The sequence below is a fragment of the Setaria italica genome, chromosome I (assembly GCF_000263155.2).
Source record: "Setaria italica strain Yugu1 chromosome I, Setaria_italica_v2.0, whole genome shotgun sequence".
NCBI lineage: Eukaryota > Viridiplantae > Streptophyta > Magnoliopsida > Poales > Poaceae > Setaria > Setaria italica.
Genome location: NC_028450.1, coordinates 36,922,202 through 36,943,081, shown reverse-complemented (window position 1 = coordinate 36,943,081; position 20,880 = coordinate 36,922,202). Strand labels below are relative to the sequence as shown.

The 20,880-nt window shown below is 47.6% G+C and overlaps 5 protein-coding genes across 7 annotated transcripts; 2 read left to right on the top strand and 3 right to left on the bottom strand.

Annotated features, from left to right (window-relative positions):
• Nucleotides 1-71: 71 nt before the first annotated feature.
• LOC101785560 (protein trichome birefringence-like 19) lies at nt 72-2,246 on the bottom strand. Its single transcript, XM_004953730.3, has 3 exons — nt 1,481-2,246; nt 795-1,346; nt 72-660 (listed from the first exon to the last, which is right to left on the bottom strand). The coding sequence occupies exons 1-3, from the start codon at nt 2,048-2,050 to the stop codon at nt 424-426; spliced, it is 1,359 nt and encodes a 452-aa protein (XP_004953787.1). The 5' UTR covers nt 2,051-2,246; the 3' UTR covers nt 72-423.
• A 1,690-nt stretch (nt 2,247-3,936) lies between these two features.
• On the bottom strand, nt 3,937-4,852 carry LOC101753444 (tetraspanin-8-like). The gene is made up of 2 exons (XM_004955131.1): nt 4,340-4,852; nt 3,937-4,230 (listed from the first exon to the last, which is right to left on the bottom strand). The coding sequence occupies exons 1-2, from the start codon at nt 4,850-4,852 to the stop codon at nt 3,937-3,939; spliced, it is 807 nt and encodes a 268-aa protein (XP_004955188.1).
• Nucleotides 4,853-5,328: 476 nt separating this feature from the next.
• LOC101784899 (calponin homology domain-containing protein DDB_G0272472) lies at nt 5,329-9,099 on the bottom strand. Of its 2 annotated transcripts, none has more exons than XM_004953728.4 (8): nt 8,911-9,099; nt 8,680-8,820; nt 7,798-8,142; nt 7,521-7,607; nt 7,275-7,418; nt 6,597-6,694; nt 6,101-6,311; nt 5,329-5,621 (listed from the first exon to the last, which is right to left on the bottom strand). In XM_004953728.4, exons 1-8 carry the CDS (start codon nt 8,924-8,926, stop codon nt 5,536-5,538), a joined length of 1,128 nt encoding a protein of 375 aa, XP_004953785.1. In that variant the 5' UTR covers nt 8,927-9,099; the 3' UTR covers nt 5,329-5,535. The 2 variants fall into 2 exon arrangements, with proteins under 2 accessions (XP_004953785.1, XP_004953786.1); XM_004953729.4 differs by having other exon boundaries at nt 7,530-7,607; nt 8,911-9,098.
• Nucleotides 9,100-9,575: 476 nt separating this feature from the next.
• LOC101784496 (H/ACA ribonucleoprotein complex subunit 2-like protein) lies at nt 9,576-11,556 on the top strand. Its single transcript, XM_004953727.2, has 4 exons — nt 9,576-9,753; nt 9,860-9,929; nt 10,401-10,506; nt 11,088-11,556. Exons 1-4 carry the CDS (start codon nt 9,639-9,641, stop codon nt 11,247-11,249), a joined length of 453 nt encoding a protein of 150 aa, XP_004953784.1. The 5' UTR covers nt 9,576-9,638; the 3' UTR covers nt 11,250-11,556.
• Nucleotides 11,557-14,006: 2,450 nt separating this feature from the next.
• Nucleotides 14,007-18,350, top strand: LOC101783556 (LRR receptor kinase SERL2). 2 transcript variants are annotated; one of them, XM_022822836.1, is made up of 12 exons: nt 14,007-14,363; nt 14,460-14,754; nt 14,939-15,071; nt 15,163-15,234; nt 15,330-15,473; nt 15,645-15,716; nt 15,805-15,864; nt 15,977-16,074; nt 16,277-16,426; nt 16,550-16,891; nt 17,168-17,547; nt 17,637-17,957. In XM_022822836.1, the coding sequence occupies exons 2-12, from the start codon at nt 14,652-14,654 to the stop codon at nt 17,955-17,957; spliced, it is 1,875 nt and encodes a 624-aa protein (XP_022678571.1). In that variant the 5' UTR covers nt 14,007-14,363; nt 14,460-14,651. The 2 variants fall into 2 exon arrangements, with proteins under 2 accessions (XP_022678571.1, XP_004953781.1); XM_004953724.3 differs by lacking the exon at nt 14,007-14,363 and having other exon boundaries at nt 14,652-14,754; nt 17,637-18,350.
• The last annotated feature ends 2,530 nt before the right edge of the window (nt 18,351-20,880 follow it).

Below are 20,880 nucleotides of genomic sequence, written 5' to 3'. Positions count from 1 at the left end.
CTTTTAGGTGCGTTTGGTCGCTTGTATTATTTGGTTCATTGTGGAATGGTTCAAGCAATCAAGCTAGATCGTGGTCCATTTGCTTGGTTAGATGAACCGTACCAACTCATCCAGGATGAAGCTATCCACTTAGTATACTATTCTACTAAGAGGAGTGAATCATATGGTTCAAGTAAATTAGTTGAACCACACCATCCAGAACCATCCATGCATGCACCATATAGTGCACGCAACCAAACACGTTACAAAACCTCTACTGCCATGGACCACAATATGATTGGCTATTTGAATTTACTTTGATCTAAACATGGCAAAAAATCAATTTACTGAAGCTTTTGTAGCTTCGATGCATTTGGAACAGCAGGTCAGCAGCTGGCTCCACAGGTCGATGAGTCAGTGTCAACATGATCGACCGATGCTATGCTATTGATGAGCAGCCAGCATCTGGAACAGCAGCTCGCTCCACAGGTCGACCGGCCCGGGCAAACACCAGTGCAGGCAGTCCACCACGAAGCTCCCTTCCACGCTCCCGCCCGGCGGGTGGCCGTACCGGCTCGGGTGCCCGTCCGGCCGCAGCTCCATCGCCTCCGTGATGTCCAGCAGCCGCAGCTCCGCCCCCTTCCGCTTCGACGTCGCGGCTGTATCCCTGAGCGCGTCAACCTGTCGTGCAGCCAAAAGACAACCATCAGGTCACTAGTCACTATCCATTCTCTTCACGTATCCGCGTCGTAACGAAATCTTCTTGACGCGTACAGAGAGGGGGAGGGGCATGGGGTTGATTGGGATCTCCTCACCTGCGCAGCGCGGAACTCGGCAACGACGGCGTCGCGGTCGCGCTCGCCGCGCCGGAACGGGCGCTCGCGGACGCAGTCGCCGCCGGTGTTCCACTCCCCGTTCTCGAAGTGCGCGGGCGTCACCGTCCGCACCAGGGCCTTGCCGTGGAACCCCTCGCGTGCCGCGATGGCGCCGAGCGCCGTCCGGAACGCGGCGCGCACGGCGCCGGAGACGGGCATCTCGGTCGCCGCGTCGTGGGCGGCGCCGCCGTTGCGCCCGACGACCCGGCCGCCCTCGCGGTACACCGAGGGGCGGAAGAACCAGTTGGTGCCCGAGAGGACGATGTAGTCGAAGTCGGAGATGTGCGCCGCCCACCGCGCGTCAGGCGTGTCGAGGTGCATGTCCCACAGGCCCAGCCCGGGCTCCGCGTTCGAGAGGTTAGCCTTGACCAGGAACGGCGACCAGAAGAGCGAGACGTTGAAGCCGTGGCTGCCGTAGTGGAAGTCTCGCCGGACGGCCCTCCCCGTGACGTCGATCTCTGCCGTCGTCAGGACCTCCACCGGCTGCGCCACCTGCAACGTATACGAATGCCCGTTGCATCAGCAGTAGCAGAGGAGCAAACGGCACAGCACGGCAAGCGCCGGCGTGCCACGAGACGCGGACGTGTTCAACGAGAGTTGCTCATGTGCAACAGGGCTATCCCGACCTGTGACAGGATGCAGAGTAGAGACTTGAGGTGATTCCTGGCGAGGGAGTCCCCGACGAAGGCCATGGACTTGCCCCTCATGGCCTCCAGGAACCGCGCCGCGTCGAAGCGTGGGAGGTCGCACCCGTCGGGCTGCCACCGCCACCGCATGAACTCGAGGCTCGGCTTGCCGAACTTCATGCAGTTCTGGAGGTCGTCGATGAAGGGGCACGTCAGGTTCGTGTAGTACGGCGCCTCGTCGTCAGGCACCCATTGCCCCCGTGTAAGGTCGCAGGCCTCCACCGGCACGGTGGTGGCCAAAGACGCCGAAGACGAGTAGTTGGTCGGAGACGCCGAAGATGACGATGAGTTGTCCGGAACCGTCGAAGGCGAGGAGGTGGTGTCCGGAACCGTCGACGTCGACGATGGCGCGGAGGACGGGGAAATGGAGGCGCGGAGTATGTACCTGTAGCTATCGGCGAAGTTGAAGTCGTAGAGCGAGACGACCGCGAGGGCCAGCAGGACGAGCATCGCCGTGGCGACGGCGACGGAGAGCTTGCGTGAGGACGGGGTGTTCTTCTGGGGCTTCATGGCCGGCCGGCCGAGGGGTGCACGCGATTGAGGAGAGCTACTCGCTCGCTTGCTTAGGAGACGGGCATGGGCATGGGAGAAGAAAAGGCTCGCATCGCCCGTAGGGTGTGTCGTGTCGTGTGCAGCCAGCCTTGTCGTTGGCGCGGCGGCGGCCGGCGGAGGTCAAAGTGCGCGTCGCACGAGCAAGCCATTTCTCCCTCGGCGACGGACCACGGCAGATTGCAGCATTCAATAGTTAAGGACTTGGAAGCATTCTCCTCCTCCGTACTACGTGCGATGTATTTATCTTTCAGCATATCCCGTTCCGTCCTTCTGAACTTTCTGGTGATTTTAGTATTCTGATGAAGCACCGTCGCTAGCGAGTCAAATTCAGCTTGCTACGCAACGGTCGCGTCCATGCGGCGAGAGACCAATGTCTCAGCAGCCCAATTTGCATCTTCCGAAACCGCCGAGTAGGATCGGATCGCCGCGGAAACGAGGAGCCTGTACCGTTGTTTGTTTCAGCCCAAAGACGAGGACCTGGTACGCGATGGTCAAAGCGAAGCACCGAGTAGCATTCCAGGACGGATTACAAACTGGGGGTGAACTACATCCCGTGCAATCGTCCTGAACATGCTACCCGTGCTTTGTTTCGATGCTACTTAGGTAAGGTTCTTGTGTCAGAATGGGGTCTATGAATGATTTTCTGCTCAATTGGCCTCAAGATGGGGTAAAACTACCCTAGTGATATGGCGTATTCGACAAAAAGATGGCAACTGAGGAGAGACCTTTCCCAAACATTCTTCTGACACCGACGATGTGCTGCTGCACCGAACTTTGTTCTTGTTGCAGAAATGCAACATTTTGCTACAAATAGCCGGGCACTATGCTATTTTTCTATCTAGGGGGGGAAAATACGGTAGGAATGCTAAAGGTGCACTGCACTCAGTCACCAACCACGCGAAAGAAGCTTGCATTCTTGCTAACAGCAAAATGGTTCTTTGACTTTCCAACCACGAGAATGCCTTGATTTCCTCTAGGCGCTTTCACTTTTCAAGGGCTGAACAAAGTAAAACCAACCGTGGTAGTCGATAGGGAAAGGGCAAGGGGGACCCATCCCAACTTCCAAGCGCCTGCAGGCTGCTGGCTGCAGCAAATGAATCCACATCTCAACCGCTGTTCCAAAGCCGTGTGCGCACTGGTTCCGTCGCGCTCTAAGATCCTCAAAAGCGCTCTCAGATCCTCAAAGCCTTCGAGATGGCCACGGCGTGCAGGTCTGGACGCGGTGGCGCGCCGGGGTCGTGGGCGACTCCAAGTCGACGACGACAGGGCCGCAGGTGATGGCGACGATGGTGGTGGGTCGTGGCGGTGACCCGCGGCAAGCCGGCGACGACGCCTCACTACAGTCATGGAAGCTTCATTAGCACGCGATTAGCGATGGACGGGGCACTGCGCCGGAGGCTCGGAGCCAGGCATGCATATGGATGATGGGCCTCAAGGAGCTAACATTACGGCCCTATAACATGTTCAGGCCCAAACTATGTGTACATTACAAGACTGAACCCGAGTCACCTCGATCAATTTCGATCTGAAGAATTCTGAGTTCAACTGAATCAATCCATCAACTTAGCCGCTACACAAACCTTTCGCGCGTGAACAAGAAGAAAATCAGGTGCGTTAAAATTGGGAATGCTTGTTAGATTATCCGTTTGTCTCACAAGATGTCGATCAAACATTACACAGCCTCTACACTGTACAAAGAGAGGGAAAAATAAGAACAGATCGCCACGAACACGTACTACTCAATCAACCCTGAACCCAAACCCCAGCACAAGCAACAGCCCCTCGCCCGCAACCGATGAGCATCATCATGATTTCCCATGAACGGAAGCGACGGTGGATGATGATCAGTAGTAGTACCGGCGGTAGCTGTTGTTGCGGATCGCGCAGCAGCCGAGCAAGTAGGAGAGGCAGAGGAGCACCAGGACGGCGACGTTGAGCGCGGCCACGGCCTTCCAGTTGTGGATGGCGGTGGTCACCACGGCGGCCTTGCACGCGTTGCACTGGAGGCACAGCACCCGCTGGTCGTTGCTCCACGCCCGGCAGTCGACGGCCGTGCTCGCGCCAGCCGCCGCCGCCGCCCAGAACGTCGCGTTCACGCGCTCGAACCCGCAGTACGCCGGCGGCTTGCAGCATCCCGACTGCACAAATTATATTATCAATGCTGACATGTCGTGTGGACCCACCGTACCGTGCATGCCATGCAGCGAAACCAACGGATCCGCGCACGCGTGCGTAGGCGTAGCGTACCTGAACGAGCGGCAGGTACCGCTGGTAGAGCTCGCCGGCGTTGACCCCGCCCTGGACGCCGGCAACCCAGCCGCCGCCGCACACGCCCGCGTCCGCGATGCAGCTCTTGATCCGGCGCCACGTCTCGTAGTCCCTGACCCTGTCCCGCAGCCAGTCGGAGTAGTTCCCGACGCGGTACCCGCCGTACCCGGCCGCGGACACGGCGGCGGCGGCGCCCCTGTTGGTGACGGCGAACGCGAACGCGGTGGCCACGAACATGCCGGTGAGGATCAGGAGCATGGCGACCACGTAGGCCCAGAGGAGCGGCGTGGCGCGGCAGCACGCGCCGGCGATCGCCATGAGCGAGAGCAGGAGGAACGCCGCGCCCAGCGCCATGGCGGGCACCCGCACCAGGCGCTGGCACTCGGTCGCCGGCTGCGCGAGGACGTAGGCGCCCGCGCCGATGAGCGCCACGGAGACGAGGAGGGTGATGAAGTTCAGGGCGGCCAGGACGCCATTGGAGAGACTCACCATGGTTGCTGCACCCCTACGAGCCGATCCAATGTAACGCCGTTCTCCTATATACCGCCTGTGCTGTGTCCTTGATTTCTCCTAGTTCACGAATGGCAGATGCGTCTATTGACTGTTATTTGGGATCAAGAATGTTGGCAAGGCATTGAATCTCGTGGGGTCTGTGCAGTTCTCCAGCTTACACCTTGACAGGATTGAGATTTCTCCCGGGATTTACTGTTGCGTGGAATGTGGCAATATGTTTTGGCAGTTTAGGTTCAGTCAAGACCTTGGGTACAAACAGATAGGCAAGCAGTTCAGAACTCGGGAGGCTGGCCTCAAAGCGCGGAAGATCTCTTCCAGGCCCGCTTGACTACGAGGAACGAAGGGAGCACGCCAATTTTGCACCGGACTGCGCCTCTCGCCCCACAGCACGCCGAGTACCATCCATTCCGGCAAGCTCACTAGATACACAGCGCAGCAAAGCAAAGCAACAAGAATGATCGACGGAATGCACCAGATCATAGCTTTGATTCGAACAATATGTACTGGCACCGCAAATGCAAGCAACATGGAGTACATTTGGCATTGTTTCAGTTAAGAGCCATACATGCTAGAGAATGTCCAGCGAAACAAAATTGTTTGTCGAGCGACGAGTGGCCACTGATCAACAGCAACCAACCCTTCGGTATATGGCTTGGGCAGAATTAGTAAGGCTTGAATTTCCTCTGAGCCCTAAGCTCCTGTATCCTTTTCTTGTCCTGCTCGAACTTACTCTGCAACATTGCCAGTTCTGCACAAGAAACACAAAGCTGTCAGTTCCCACAACCTATCATATTCTAGAAAAGACATCATGCAGCAAGATGGCCAAAATCGAAAACTAACTGGTTTGGGACATCTGAACCAACAAGAACATCTTAATCTACCACACCACGCACAAGCACATATGGTTCATTTGACAAAGTCCAAGCAACAAGGCAAAATGAATGTTGACTTGTGTAATCAAACTGAAGATGCAAAATAGTAAACCTCTAACGAACCAAAATATTTTCCCAAAGCAAGAACAGATAATATCAAGCTGAAAGTTACCCATACGGAATGCCAAACAATGAACAGATTATTTCATCATGGGCCAATGAACTATTCAATTGCACAGCACCACAAGTCCAAACAGCTCATGCTGTACCTAGAACAAAATCTTGGTTCTACCATGTGTAGTAACCACTGCGTGTAGTTAAAAATAAGTAGTCTTGTTAAGAGATGACAACATACCACTGAGGTGGGCTTCTCGTTTCTGAAATCTGTAGAAGTTTGCATCAACTTCCTTGGGTTTCTTTTTAGCCATTTTCTCTTGCATTGCAACAAGAGATACAGAGCCAACAGCTGTTCCAGTTTCAGTATCTGTGGTCTTTTTCCTGCCCTTGTGATGCACGACAACTGTCCATCCATCTTCTGCCGCGCGCGCCTCCCTTTCTTTCCTCTCCTGAAATAATCAAATAGGTGTCAGGAAAGAAATAAATTGCACATTTTTGGGAATAAGAAGAGTGTGCTTGCAATATCATGAAACCCATCATTCACAAGCAGTCTACCACTATGTTAAACATAATGCAAAGCAGACATTGTCATTATGGCTGGAAACAGTATCCACTGAGGGAATACTGGAAGAAATTTGTTATAAGTATTATGATAGTCATTTAGGTACATGCTTCAACATTAAGCTTGGGGAAGAAACTGTTATTGGACAGTAATCAGATGATATAACACTCACCTTCTCCTGTTGTTCCTCATGAGCAACTATAAACTCATCTATTCTTTCCTGCAAAACCTTCAAGCCAGGTCTATTTTGTTTGTACTCCAAGATCCATTCTGTCAAGACATCACATATAAGCTTTTAATACTTTGGTGCATCAAATTGCAAATCCCAACAGGAAAGGAGAGAAGAAAAAATGTGAAATTTAGAGGAGCAGAACATCAGTTAATAAGAAACCTGCAAGTCTGCAACACATATGGCTGACTTTAAAACCTATTGCATTGCAGGAATCAACAAGATAGACTAACAGATATTTGGATTAAAATGTCAGTTTTCTAAAGAAAATTGGCTCCTAAAATGAATTTCATGTGTAGTGATCCTAAGAGGAATTAAATTATACAATTAAACATATATAGTCATTCTACTCCCCTCACACATTCACAAAAAAGTGTTGTTTTGGGAGTTACTTTGCAATCTATATCCCAGCGAGTAGTTTTGCTTTTGGAGACTGCATTGGTGTCAATTGACTGGAGCAAAATTTAAATAAGTTTCTCAAAGATAATCACTGGAGTACTTCGGATATGGTACATTCAACCTTTTAATCATCAACCCTATATTCCATCAACAAACTTCTTGAAGAGTTGAAGACTAGCAAAATGGTATCTCAAAGATCAAAACTCAAAAGCAAAATATTACTTTTCATTCCTCGGGAACTGTCTTCGTCAACCGATGGAATCTCATTAGCGTTTGCAGTACCAACTTCAACATGCCTCTCCAGGTTATTCTCTTTGCTTGATGCATGCTTATCTGTCTTCTTGGCTTTCCCAGACCGAACTTCCTCTGCAGTCAGTGCATGGACACAGAAAGTATAAATATTTATGAAACACATATAACTACAGAACAACTTTGATTAGGAGACAGATATAAAGCCCTACTACTTACTAGCCTTACTTTTCTTTCCCCTCTTAGATTTAGCAGGGCCCTCATTATCCATATTTTCACTCTGTGCTGCAAGTTGGTTGATATCGGCTGCATAAATATATGCATACAGCTATTAGGCAAAATGAAATGGATGAACTAATATATAATAAGGACATAATATAGGATACCAACTGGTTGTTGCACGAACTCACTACACAAACCATTTTAAGAAAAATGAGAAAAGATCAAAGCCATCAATTTGTTAAGGAAAACATTCAGCACCAGTGAAAAATCTTACCACTTTGGGTTTCTTCATCTTGATTCTCGTGCAGAATTTCTTCTGCGTCACTAATCCCAGCAGAGCTCTTCCCTGCTTTTACCTTCCTTTTCTTCTTCTTCAGCTTGGGTGCTCCAGCATCGTCACTAACAACTGAACTCTCATATACCTTGACAGGGCTGCTACTTTCAATTAGCTTCTTTTTGCTCTTCTTCTTCTTCAGCTTAGGCGTTGCATCATCTTTACTGTCTGACAGTAATTCCACAACACCATCATCCCTGGCATGGCTGCTCTTTACTTTGGCATGCTTAGTTTTCTTCTTCTGCTTCAGCAATGCAATTTTCTTTCCCCGTGCCAATTCTTTATCTGACATTCAAATATGAAGGTGGGGAACATTATTTTATACAACTGTAGCTCTCTTAGATACTTCAACAAGAAGAAATTTGATATATGTACCCAGGGCATAGTGACCAACTTAAGATATAGATATAATGAAATCAATAGAAGTACAGAGCACGAGATGGTTTTCACTAGCTGTTTCAGGCACACAAGATGCTGGTGATAGGTTTGATCATAAAGTGTGGCAAAGAAATCCATCAATCAGTTAATGCATCACATTGATCATAAAGCAATGAGATATATCTTGAACAAAAGAATAATCATTCTTCCATGAACTCTAACAGCAATATTTTTCTTGTACAAAATCAGCATCCACTCTGGCTAATTGCCTTTCTCATTCTTACTCGAGCTGCTCGCTGCCAATACATCATCGCTTCCTCTTTGCAGGGCAACTAAAGTGGCATTTTTGAGCTCAAATAACTGATCTAGGTTAAAACTAATGGTTCTGAAACACAACTAAAACCGAAATGGGAGGAAAGGTAAAGAAGCCATCAATACCATTACCTTCCGCGAGGCCATGCTCGGCAGCGGGTTCGCTGTCGACGGCGCGTTCCAAGACTCTGTCCTTCTTCCTCTTTAGCTGCTGCTTCTTCACCCCAAGCACCAATTTCCTGTCCTCCTTCGCTTCCCGCGAAGCCTTCTTGTCTACAAAAGAGCAAACTCTCACTTTCCCTACCCAATTCAATCTAATCCAACCAGGAAGCGATGGGATTCAGAGAGGAGAAAAGGCCGCACCTTTGGATTTCCCCATGGCAACAGATTTGTACCCAAGCCTAAGGAGGAAAAGGCAGGCAAACGGGCGCCGCCGTATTAATCTCCGTCCGTGAGCAACCCCCGGCTGCGGCGCCGCCGGCGAGGGTAGTTCTCGGTGGTAGCTGCTGTAGCTCCGGGGTGGGTAGTAGGGTTTGGGCCTTGGCTGTTGCCTGGTGGAACTTGTTGGGCTTCCTTTCTTGCAAAGGGGGTGTTTGGATACGAGGTGTTAAATTTTAACAGTGTCACATCGGATGTTCGGATGCTAATTAGGAGAACTAAACATGAGCTAATTATAAAACTAATTGCAGAACCCTGTGTTAATTCGCGAGATAAATCTATTAAGCCTAATTAATCCATCATTAGCAAATGGTTACTGTAGCACCACATTGTCAAATCATGGACTAATTAGGCTTAATAGATTCGTCTCGCGAATTATACTCCATCTGTGCAATTAGTTTTATAATTAGCCTATATTTAATACTCCTAATTAGCATCCAAACATCCGATGTGACGGGTGTTAAACTTTAATAGGTGGTTGCCAAACAGGCCCAAAGCCTTTCAGACAGGTGGACCAAATGCAGGTGGGTCCCACGCACCAGTGACCTGGCAATTTATAGCGAGCGGCTTTGCGCCTCCTAAAACCCTAACTCCAGAACCAACTAAACCCGCGAAGCAACAAGTCGAAGGCGGCGGCGGCGGCGGCAGAGGCGATGGGGAGCGACACGGAGACGGAGAAGAAGAAGACCCCACTGGCGCTAGCGCCCATCGCGAAGCCCCTCGCCGGCAAGAAGCTCTGCAAGCGGACCCTGAAGCTCGTGCGCCGAGGTTCGTGGGACTTCCTTCTCCGCCCAATTCGATTCTGTATTTGCCCCTTTCGGTTCAGGGTTTCTTCCCATCCGGTCGTGATTCGGTTCTTGGGGCGAATTTGCAGCGTCGGAGGCCAAGTGCCTGAAGCGGGGAGTCAAAGAGGTGGTCAAGAGCATCCGCCGTGGGAACAAAGGGTTAGTACCTAATCTCAATCCTTTTCTCTTCCTGTTCAGTGCTTTGTGAACTTGTAATAATTGCCTAATTGGGTAATAATGCAAATCGCTATTAGCCGATGCAACATGTAGGTTTAATATTTCTGTGATTCCTTGATACTGTGCCCAATCAATAAAGGGTAAATGATTCTCACTTATGTATCGTTTCTTACAAAATGGTACTAGTATTATGTACCATGTCTTATCGGCCTTCCATAATGATATTTTACTCTTTAATCAAACAATAAGTGATAACACTACCTTCCATTCTGATTCATTTGACTTGGTTATCCACATGGAGAACATACATGATAATCAAACATATATTGTGATGAAATTGTACAATTTTTGCGGGGAACTTGATTATATAAATGTGCTGCACTTCAAGGTTTTGAGCAGTTCTTGGCTTAACTTGCACTACATCATTTAAATCTGTTACTTTGCTTTGTGCAGGCTTTGTGTGATCGCTGGAAATATTTCTCCTATTGATGTGATTACACATGTTCCAATACTTTGTGAGGAAGCTAATGTTCCTTACATATATGTTCCGTCGAAAGAGGTGGGTTCTCATTTTCCATGTTTTTAGGCTTGATTATTCTGCAATGTTATGGTTTGAAAAAATCTCTTAACTGCCATGTAAGGTATTATGAGAGGACAGTCACTACTGCCTGCCCATGTAATCAAATAATGCTAAAAATTGGTTATCAGGTGACCAACACACACAAATTTCTTGAACTTTAAGTGGAAATTATGTCATCTTCCTGGTAGGTGTACTGAGTCGTTTTTCTGTCTGTGGTCATATGCTACCAAGTAGCACCACCTGTAGTCTTGTCATTTGATATAATTATTCTAAATTAATTATGAGAAGACATGGAAGTTATCATTTCTTTTCTTGGTTGGTTTCACTAGTGATGTAAATAATAAACACCTTACCTTAAATTTTCCCTTCCCCATCAGCAAAATTTGTCATAATCTCCAGCATATGTGAAGATTACCAGTAGACAAAATAGTGACATGGAGAAACAAGCCATGCTGAGTTTGTAATTTGTGTATATGTCAGTTTGTGATTTTGGACTGGATGTTTAAGATAGAAGACATGGTCTTGAGATTTATTGACTTCTTGTGGTTGCCCCTCTGCAGGATCTTGCGACCGCGGGAACCACCAAGAGACCTACTTGTTGCGTCTTGGTTCAGACCAAACCAACCAAGGGGGAGCTCAGTGAAGAGGTGAAGGAGAAACTGAAGTCAGACTATGACCAGGTTGTAACGGAAGTTGCCGAGGCTACATCCGCAATGTTCTGAGAACAATTCCAGGACAGCAGTATCTGAGAATCAGGCGACTTCTTGGCGTAGTATGCAGCATGATCCTGACAGCCTGCCCTACTTGTGTGAACTGCACCAATATGTTTTCCAGGGTAGCTGGAGCACTATAAGTTGCTCGCCTATGTATTATGGACTACCCTTGTTGGTCGTACAATGATTAGATAAAATTAGCCAATTATGATGATTTGGATGAGCAGATTATCTTGTTTCCTGTGAAACTGCCAGATCTTGGTAGCTCGTGCGTGCCTCTTGTTTCAGGTGTTGTGTTGATGACTTGTCTCTAAAATCTGCCTATAATGTTTGAAAGTGTCACGGCATCTGAGCACTTTGATCACTGATCAGGAATAGTTTCTGCCCACTAGGGGTAGAAATCATTGAACATCCTTTCGATTGTCTGAGAGCTGGGATGGCCCATTTTCGTGACCTCGGGCGTTTGGAGCCATTGAAAGAGTGTAGGAATGATAGAGAGCAGCCGTACAGCACTGCAGTCGGCCACTGATTCCTCAGGATTCAGAGCTGTTTGCGGGTACGCAGGGAAACAGCTCCGGTTTTTGCACTGGTACTGATCTTTTGGGACTTCATCTGGATCTTTGTTTCATGGCGCTTCTGTTCGGAAGGTTGTGGCAAACACACGACAAAAGTTTGGCCCGGAATTTCTGTTGTTGCAACTGTTGTGATTTGTCAGTGTCACGCATCAGTCTCTCTGGGAGTGTGTCACCTAACCAAGCATTCTTGTTTGTGGACGAGGATTTTGGCCATGGGGAGCCGAATTGGGGAGAGAGATTCAGGCACAGCTCTCGAGCTGCCGCCAACCACCCTTTCCAATCCCGGGCAAGCAAAGGAGTGGGTCGGGGTTTAGTAGGATTCTAATGCGTGGCCAAGCTTGTGGAATGTAGAGATTCTCTTGGGATAACCATGCCACAAACCAGGACAAGCAAAAGATCCAATGGCAAATGGCCTCTACCTTGCGACAGTTTATGTGATTCACTTGCCAGGCGACACAAACATCTTACCGTTATAAACTTAGAGAACATGAAGGCAAACCTATTTCAGAGGAAAAGAAAAAAAGAAATAGACCTCGGGTTATGCCACAATTTCACTCGAGTGATAAAGCTTTCGCCGTACAATTTTTTCACCTTGCTGGTCAAAGATACCGGAGGACTGGAGGATGGCGTGCATCAGATCAGAGCCTTTTTGTTGATGACCTGCCTGGTCACCATACTTGAGGGGCTGAGATCACCTGGTCAATCCCAGCATACAAGGCGCATGATATACTTGTAATGGTTCACTATGAGCAGTGATGCACAGCTCTTGTACTGTACTGGTCTACCCTGGCATGCATGGCACTGTGTGGCTCTGCGCCCTGCGTACGCATGGCATTTGATTCTGTTGGGTCTTGGTCTTGGACTCCCTGGTCATTTGTGTTTCTTGACATCCAAGATTTCTTGCGTTAACCGTCTTCTTTGCAACTAATAAGTGTCATCATTCAGGCCACGACGACACACAACTTACACGCACGGTTGCAAAAGGGATACCTGAAGCTCGTCCTTAGGAACCTAACCAGGCCAATGATGCAGGCTTGGACATGAAGTTGAGATTTGGGCAACTGAAGCAACATCATGATACACGCCTGACGCCCCCATGCTTGGAGCTTTACCAGGCACTCTCAGCTCTGCTAGAAAACATCAGGTTTTCATTTTTCAAGGGAGCAAGCCCAAGCCATGATCGATGTCTACACTGACAAACCTGACTTCTCTATTTTTTTTCCCTTGGACCTCATATACGCTTCGATCTCATCTCCCTCTTTTTCTACCAGACCTGTACGGTGTGGCTGGGGCAATTGGCACGGCGTTGCCTTTCGCTCTTCCACACACACCACACCACACACGCAATGACACAAAGCGAGGGGCGGGCGCAGCAGAGGAAAAAAAAGGAGAAAAGCGAAGAGGGGACAGGCAAAGGCAGAGGCAGCAAAGCACCCCTCATTTCACTGAAAAGAGAGGTCACGTCTTTCATGCAAGGTAGCCTCGCAATGATTTCAGGCCCAAGGACAAGAGGAGCATGCCCTTCTGATCTGCCCCATCCCTTCTCGTTTGCAGATCAAACAGGGAAACAAGGTTGATGGCCTCCTGGAGCATCATCGGACTGATAACAATCTCCCTCCTAAACAAGTAAACAGCACCTAAACCTGTGGTTTCCCTTCCTTAAACACCACTCTACATGCACAGCTACCTCTAAACAAGTGCCATCACATGACACAGGAAGGCACGGATGACCCTCTGATCATAGCTCGTATAAAAAGAGAAGCTCACTAAAATCTCTCTTTTTATTTTTCTTGGAACTTTTTATATGCATATACTTGGAATTTTGGAGGTATATGTGTGTAAGCATTTGCATGCTATTTTTCTTATGCCACCTGAAGTGATGCAAACTGACGTGGCAATAACCTAGGCTACTGTTAACCTGCTACATAGACAGCAGAAAGATAGCAGTAGTAATTTTCCTTCTCGTGACCAAGATTGCATTTGCTTTAGTTGGTTCTTTTCTTGATTCTCCATCCACGCTGCAAGAGGACCAAAATTCCCTTGTCCACATCCCCCCAACGCCTCCACTTCAGGTCAGGTGAGAGGCACTTCCTCCCTGTCATCATCCTCCCACCCCTAGTCCCCCCTTCCTCCTACTAAAGATACTTTTGCTGCTCCGTTTGTTTATCGCTCCCACCAGTATTCTCACTCACACACTTCCCCAGCTAATTGTCGTCCAACTGCCCATGCTTTGGAGAATTCTTTTGTTGCAAGAATCCCCAATCAGTTCAAAGGCGCTGTTGTGACCTGTCACAGTCTCACTCCACTGCAACACACCCACACTCCAATAAAGCAGATGTCTTTCTTGAGTGGGATCAATAATAATCTGTCAACTTTGGACTAGATTAGCCTAGCCACCTTAAGTTAACAAACACACCGTCACTGTTTTTCATAACCTGGTTCCATTCTTCACAGGCCCCAAGAACACAAAGGGGAGGGTGAGGAGGAGGAATTTTCTTGCCTCCTTTGCTGCAATTTTCTATCCCAAGCAGGCTCAGGTGGCAGGCATGTCTGTTCCCCCTCGCCCCTCCTTTTGTGCTTCTGCTTGCTTGCAGCCAGAACACAGGCATCTTCTTTTGTGTCATCTGCTTGCTACTACTGACAGGTCCTCAGAGGCTCAGAGCAGAGGCATCCGGCATCCCTTCCACTGCCACTGGCAATTTGGTTCTGTGGGAAGCCAGGCTGCCTCATGCTTCTTCCTCGCCTTGGCCTCACCCTTGCTCGCTTACATGTTTGAACACGGAAGAAGCTCCTGAACCTGTTGCCGAGGAGGCCCTGGGCTTGCGCTGCCTTGGCAATGGGGATGGTTCTTGTTGCTTCCTCCCTGGTGCTGCTCTTGTTCGTCTCCGCTTGCGGGCCGGCAAGTGGCCTCCTCTCCCCCAAGGGCGTAAACTATGAAGGTCCATTCCCTCCCCAAATCAAGAGACATCTTGGTTCTTTTGTGTTTGTTCTCCATTCTCCTGCAATAGTGCTTGCAGTCACCTTTGTGATACTCTCAGATTAAAGAACTCTGTTATTGGCTCTTTGTTCCCTCCCCTCCTTTTTGCCGCATTTGTGTAGTGACAATCTCTGTTTCCTTTGCAGTTCAAGCTCTCATGATGATCAAGAACTACCTCAAGGATCCTCATGGCGTGCTGAAGAACTGGGACCAAGACTCTGTGGATCCTTGCAGCTGGACCATGGTCACTTGCTCTCCGGAGAACCTTGTCACGGGCCTGTAAGCAAGTCACCTCCCATTCTTTTATGTATCAGCTCAATCAATGTTTCCTCTGTATCTTACCGTTTCCGTGGCTGTTTTCATTTGGTAGGGAAGCACCAAGCCAGAATCTTTCTGGCATTCTCTCCCCAAGCATAGGGAATTTGACCAACCTTGAGACAGTGTAATTTTTTTTTCATGATTAGCCTTATCAATCTTTGCTATGTTTCTTGTGGGAAGGAAGAGATCTCATTTTTGTTCTCTCTGTATTGTTTATAGTCTTCTGCAGAACAACAACATAAACGGGTTAATCCCGGCAGAGATTGGCAAGCTAACAAAACTCAAGACGCTTGATCTCTCCAGCAACCACTTCTCTGGTGAAATCCCAAGCTCAGTGGGCCACCTTGAAAGCCTTCAGTATCTGTGAGTGCAATTTTGCCCCACTGTACTATAGCTTTGAACAGTTGAATTTCTGTTCCACTGTACTTGTCATGAATGCTATTCTGGAGTTTTTCTATTCATGGCCTGTTGTCCTCAGGAGGCATCCCGTATCTATTCCTTTTGTTTAATTACTCAACATTGTGCTGTCATTAGGAGGCTTAACAACAACACACTATCCGGTGCCTTCCCGTCATCGGCAGCTAATTTATCACACCTTATTTTCTTGTGAGTACTCATTACATTGTTTTGCTGTTCTGTGATATGTGTCCTCTGTTGGCTGTGTGGTGATCACCGTTAACTGGCATTTTTTCAGGGATCTGTCCTACAATAATCTAAGCGGTCCAATCCCAGGGTCCCTGACAAGGACATACAAGTAAGGCTATACCCTTCTATTGTTTATTTTTGACCAAAAGTACCACTGAAACGTACTTATCATCAAACTTTGAATTATCAGAAAATAAAATATTCATACCCTTCTCTTGCAGCATTGTAGGGAATCCACTGATTTGTGCAGCAACTACGGAACAAGATTGTTACGGATCTTTACCGATGCCAATGTCTTACAGCCTGAATAATACACAGGGTATGCAGAGTTAGTCAGTTCTGTACCATGTTCAGCAGTGATTAGCAGTATGTACGTCAAATAGGTCATCGGTTAAGTTAGCTGATGCCCAATCGTGTTAAGGGTTATACTAGTGCTCATGCTCAATTAGCACAAAGCTTCAAATAAAAATTAACATTAATTTTGTAGATAGCAATTGGTATAATGACAACTTTATCTAAAGGTACTGTGATGCCTGCGAAAGCTAAGAGCCACAAAGTTGCAATTGCATTTGGTACTGCAACTGGCTGCATCAGCCTCCTCTTCCTTGCCGTTGGATTGCTGTTCTGGTGGAGGCATAGGCGAAACCGGCAGACTCTTTTCAACGTTGATGGTAAGTAAAATACTTAAGTTCCTCGTTTATTCATGAACTCAGCACCTCGACCGTGAATATTGATGGCATCAGTTGCCATGGTGAAAAATCTGTTTGATCTTATTACTGTATTGGCTACTGCAGATCAACACATAGAGAACGTCAACCTTGGAAACATGAAGCGGTTTCAATTCAGAGAGCTGCAGGCTGCAACAGAAAGCTTCAGCAGCAAGAACATATTAGGAAAAGGTGGTTTTGGAATCGTTTACCGAGGGCAACTCCCAGATGGAACTCTTGTAGCCGTCAAGAGGCTCAAAGATGGTAATGCTGCAGGCGGGGAAGCTCAGTTTCAGACCGAAGTTGAGATGATCAGCTTGGCTGTGCACAGGAACCTCCTCAGACTCTATGGATTCTGCATGACTACCAGTGAGAGACTACTGGTCTATCCATACATGTCGAATGGGAGTGTCGCTTTGCGCCTGAAAGGTAAGATATCAAGTTTCAGGCTATAAATGTGCTAGTGTCATATGCCTTTGTTCGTTGAAGATCAAATTTTCTTAAGTAAACGTATATGGAATTAAACATGACTGCTTGATATAAATGAAGATGCACCCAACGCACCCCATGCCGACAAGCAGAAGAAGATTCGGAATTTGAACCTTTCGTTCCATATCCTTTCCTTTGGGCAGAATATTAGAGCGAAGAATATGATTCCCATAATAAACAAAACATTAACTTGTTTTTTCACCAAAACAACTACAGGGAAGCCACCACTGGACTGGACCACCAGAAAGAGGATCGCACTTGGTGCAGCAAGAGGCCTACTGTACCTGCACGAGCAGTGTGATCCCAAGATCATCCACAGAGACGTTAAGGCAGCAAACATACTGCTAGATGACTGCTGCGAAGCCATTGTCGGGGACTTTGGGCTTGCAAAGCTCCTAGACCACCGTGAATCACATGTTACCACAGCTGTGCGGGGAACTGTCGGCCACATAGCCCCTGAGTATCTCTCTACTGGCCAGTCATCTGAGAAAACCGACGTCTTTGGTTTTGGAATCCTGCTGCTGGAGCTGATCACGGGTCAGACTGCATTGGAGTTTGGAAAGTCATCAAATCAGAAGGGAGCCATGTTAGACTGGGTAAGTTAATTCACTACCAAGTTTAATGTGGTCTAGATAACTTGTGCCGTATGATCATACTTGAACTAACTGACATTGGCTCTGTTCAGGTGAAGAAAATGCACCAAGAGAAACAGCTGGACATACTTGTCGACAAGGGCTTGGGGAGCAAATATGACCGCATTGAGTTGGAGGAGATGGTGCAAGTGGCGCTGCTATGCACCCAGTTCCTCCCTGGCCACAGGCCCAAGATGTCAGAGGTGGTCAGGATGCTCGAGGGCGATGGCCTCGCAGAGCGGTGGGAGGCGTCACAGCACACCGACTCGCACAAATTCAAGGTGCCCGAGTTCACCTTCAGCCGCTGCTACTCTGACCTGACGGACGACTCGTCGCTGCTGGTGCAGGCAGTGGAGCTCTCTGGGCCAAGATGACACCATTGAGACTGTGTGAGACAAGAGGTTACCAGTCGTTTCCCAGTAGGATCTGTAAATAATACAAAGTGAGGCAACTGATGTTGCATCCTGTCAGAAATTGAAGCAGATCTCAATCAGTTGAACTGTACAAAGATCAAAGAAGAGCACATCGTAGCTAGGCTAGGCACGGTATATTACTACATTTACAGGTTCTGTAACTGTTGGTAGAATAAGACCTCAGAGCAATATTTCCTGTTTCTAATGTAAGGTTTCGTTTGCATGTTTTCCTTTATATTTTTACTACTCTAGTTCTAGTTTGTAAGAAATAAGAACCTTTTCCATTGGATTGCAGAGACCTGGAAGTGTCCATGTTCTCCATACATTAATCAACTCTCCCAGATTGTTGCTGAATTCAATTTATGTCCTATTTCCATACAAATAAAAAATCTTCGCTAGATAATACTCCCACTAGATAACATTCTTTTTGTTCCAAATTGTACATTTGTACTCTAGTTCACTTTAGCTTTGCCATAAGTCAAACTTCTCTAACTTTGACCGAGTTATATAAAAGAACATCAACATCCACAACATCAAATTAGTTTCATTAAATCCACCGTGAAATATGTTTTGATGATGCATTTATTTGGTGCTACAATATATGTTATCATATTTTTCTATAAACCCAGTCCAAGATAGAGAAGTTCGACTTATGATAAAGCTAAAGTGAACTATAGTTTGGAACCGAGGGAGTGAAAATGGTTTTGTATTTATATCTGACTCCACGTTACTATACATTGTATGACACAAAGATAAGGATCAAATAAGCAGGCTAAAGTTTTCCATTGCCATGTTAAGAATCATCAGAAACATTCCATTAAAAAAGAAGAAGAATCATCAGGGCAGGCATAAAGCACAAGAGCAAACTAACACAAAAAGAAAAAGAAATGAACTCAAGTGTATTGAAGGTCTATGTGCTCAGAAATAAGCAGCTCCTCCCCAGTTCACCACCACAAGTTCAGCGCGCTCTGTGCACTCAGTTGCAAGCCCGATAACATGGTTGCCAGTTGGTGTCTGTTGGAATCATACTCCAACATTTGAAAGGTCATGTACCTGTAAAATCACAAACAATGTGGTCACTTCTGTTAGGAACGAACGGCGTATGGAATATGAAGTAAAGAATCAAACCGCACAGGAGACACACGATTTACGTGGAAAACCCCTTTCAATGTGAAGGGGAAAAACCACGGGCACCAGCCGGCAACAATCTCACTATATCAAGAGTTTGGGGTTACACGCCTACGGCGGCTTACAAGAGAATCTCTCTGCCTCTCTTCTATTTCTTCCTTCTGTCGCGATTCTAAAACCCTAGCAAGGGTGCTAGTATATATAGTACCGACACCCCAGACAGGGGGTATTGAGCGGTACGGACTCTTGGTCCCGTATGAGGATGGAACTCCTCCTTGTCCGACCTTGAGTCCTTCGTCTTGGAGTCGGGTGCGCCTGGGACTTCGCCTCGTCCGACCTCCAGCTTGGGGTCGGATGCGCCTGACCCCATGAGGGTCGATCTCCGATTCGCCCGACCCCGAGTCCTGGGGTCGGGAGATGCTCCGACTCGCCCGACCCCAAAGTCCAGGGGTCGGGAGACGCTCCGCCTCGCCCGGCCCCGAGTCCCGGGGTCGGGAGATCCTCCGCCTCGCCCGACCCTGAGTGTAAAGGGTCGGGAAGGTCGGCCTATTTCCTGGAGTGAATTTGGAACAACTCCAACAAACTCCACCTTGAGACAAATTCATCTTGTATCATCAACCCTTCATCCTGAATAGAACAAAGACAAGAAAACCACTGGTGCCAACAATAGTCTCTTGGACTATCCAATTAAACCGACTAAGCCCGAGCACAGCTCAAACTTAGTAACAGGAACAGGCTTTGTCATCATATCAGCAGGATTATCATGAGTACTGATCTTGCATACCTTCAGCTTACCTTCTTCGATCACATCACGCACAAAATGATACTTGATGTCAATGTGCTTAGTTCTTTCATGGAACATTTGATCTTTAGTGAGGTAAATTGCACTTTGGCTGTCACAGTGCAAACTTATGCAAGATTCAACTCCACAAAGCTCGGCGTACAAACCTTTCAGCCAGATCAATTCTTTGCACGCTTTACAAATCGCCATATATTCTGCTTCAGTAGTAGACAAAGCAACAACCGACTGTAAAGTAGCCTTCCAACTCACAGCACAACTGCCAACAGTAAACACATAGCCTGTGAGTGATCTTCGCCTGTCCAGATCAGCAGCATAATCTGAGTCCACATAGCCAACAAGACCCTCATCAGTTCTTCCAAACTTTAAACAGGAATTTGCTGTGCCTTTGAGGTATCTGAAAATCCACTGAACTGCCCTCCAATGTTCTTTGCCGGGATTAGACATATATCTACTAACAAGACTCATAGCATATGACAAATCTGGGCGAGAGCAAACCATGGCATACATCAAAGACCCAACAGCACTTGAATAAGGAACCTTTGACATGTCTTTGACCTCTGCATCTGTACTAGGACACTGAGCAGTTGACAACTTGAAGTGAGGTGCAATAGGAGTACTTACAGCCTTGGCATCTTGCATGTTGAAACGCTGAAGAACTTTCTTGATATAATTCTGTTGACTAAGGAAGAGCAAACCAGAATTTCGGTCTCTCCTAATTTCCATACCAAGAATTTTCTTAGCACTACCAAGATCTTTCATATCAAAACCGCTACTCAATAGCTTCTTTAACTTATTTATTTCAGTCTTGCTCTTGGCCGCAATCAGCATATCACCAACGTATATCAGCAAGTATATAGGTGATCCATTAACATGCTTGATATAAACACAGCTATCATACTTAGATCTTTTAAAACTGTGTGATAACATAAATGAATCAAACCTCTTGTTCCACTG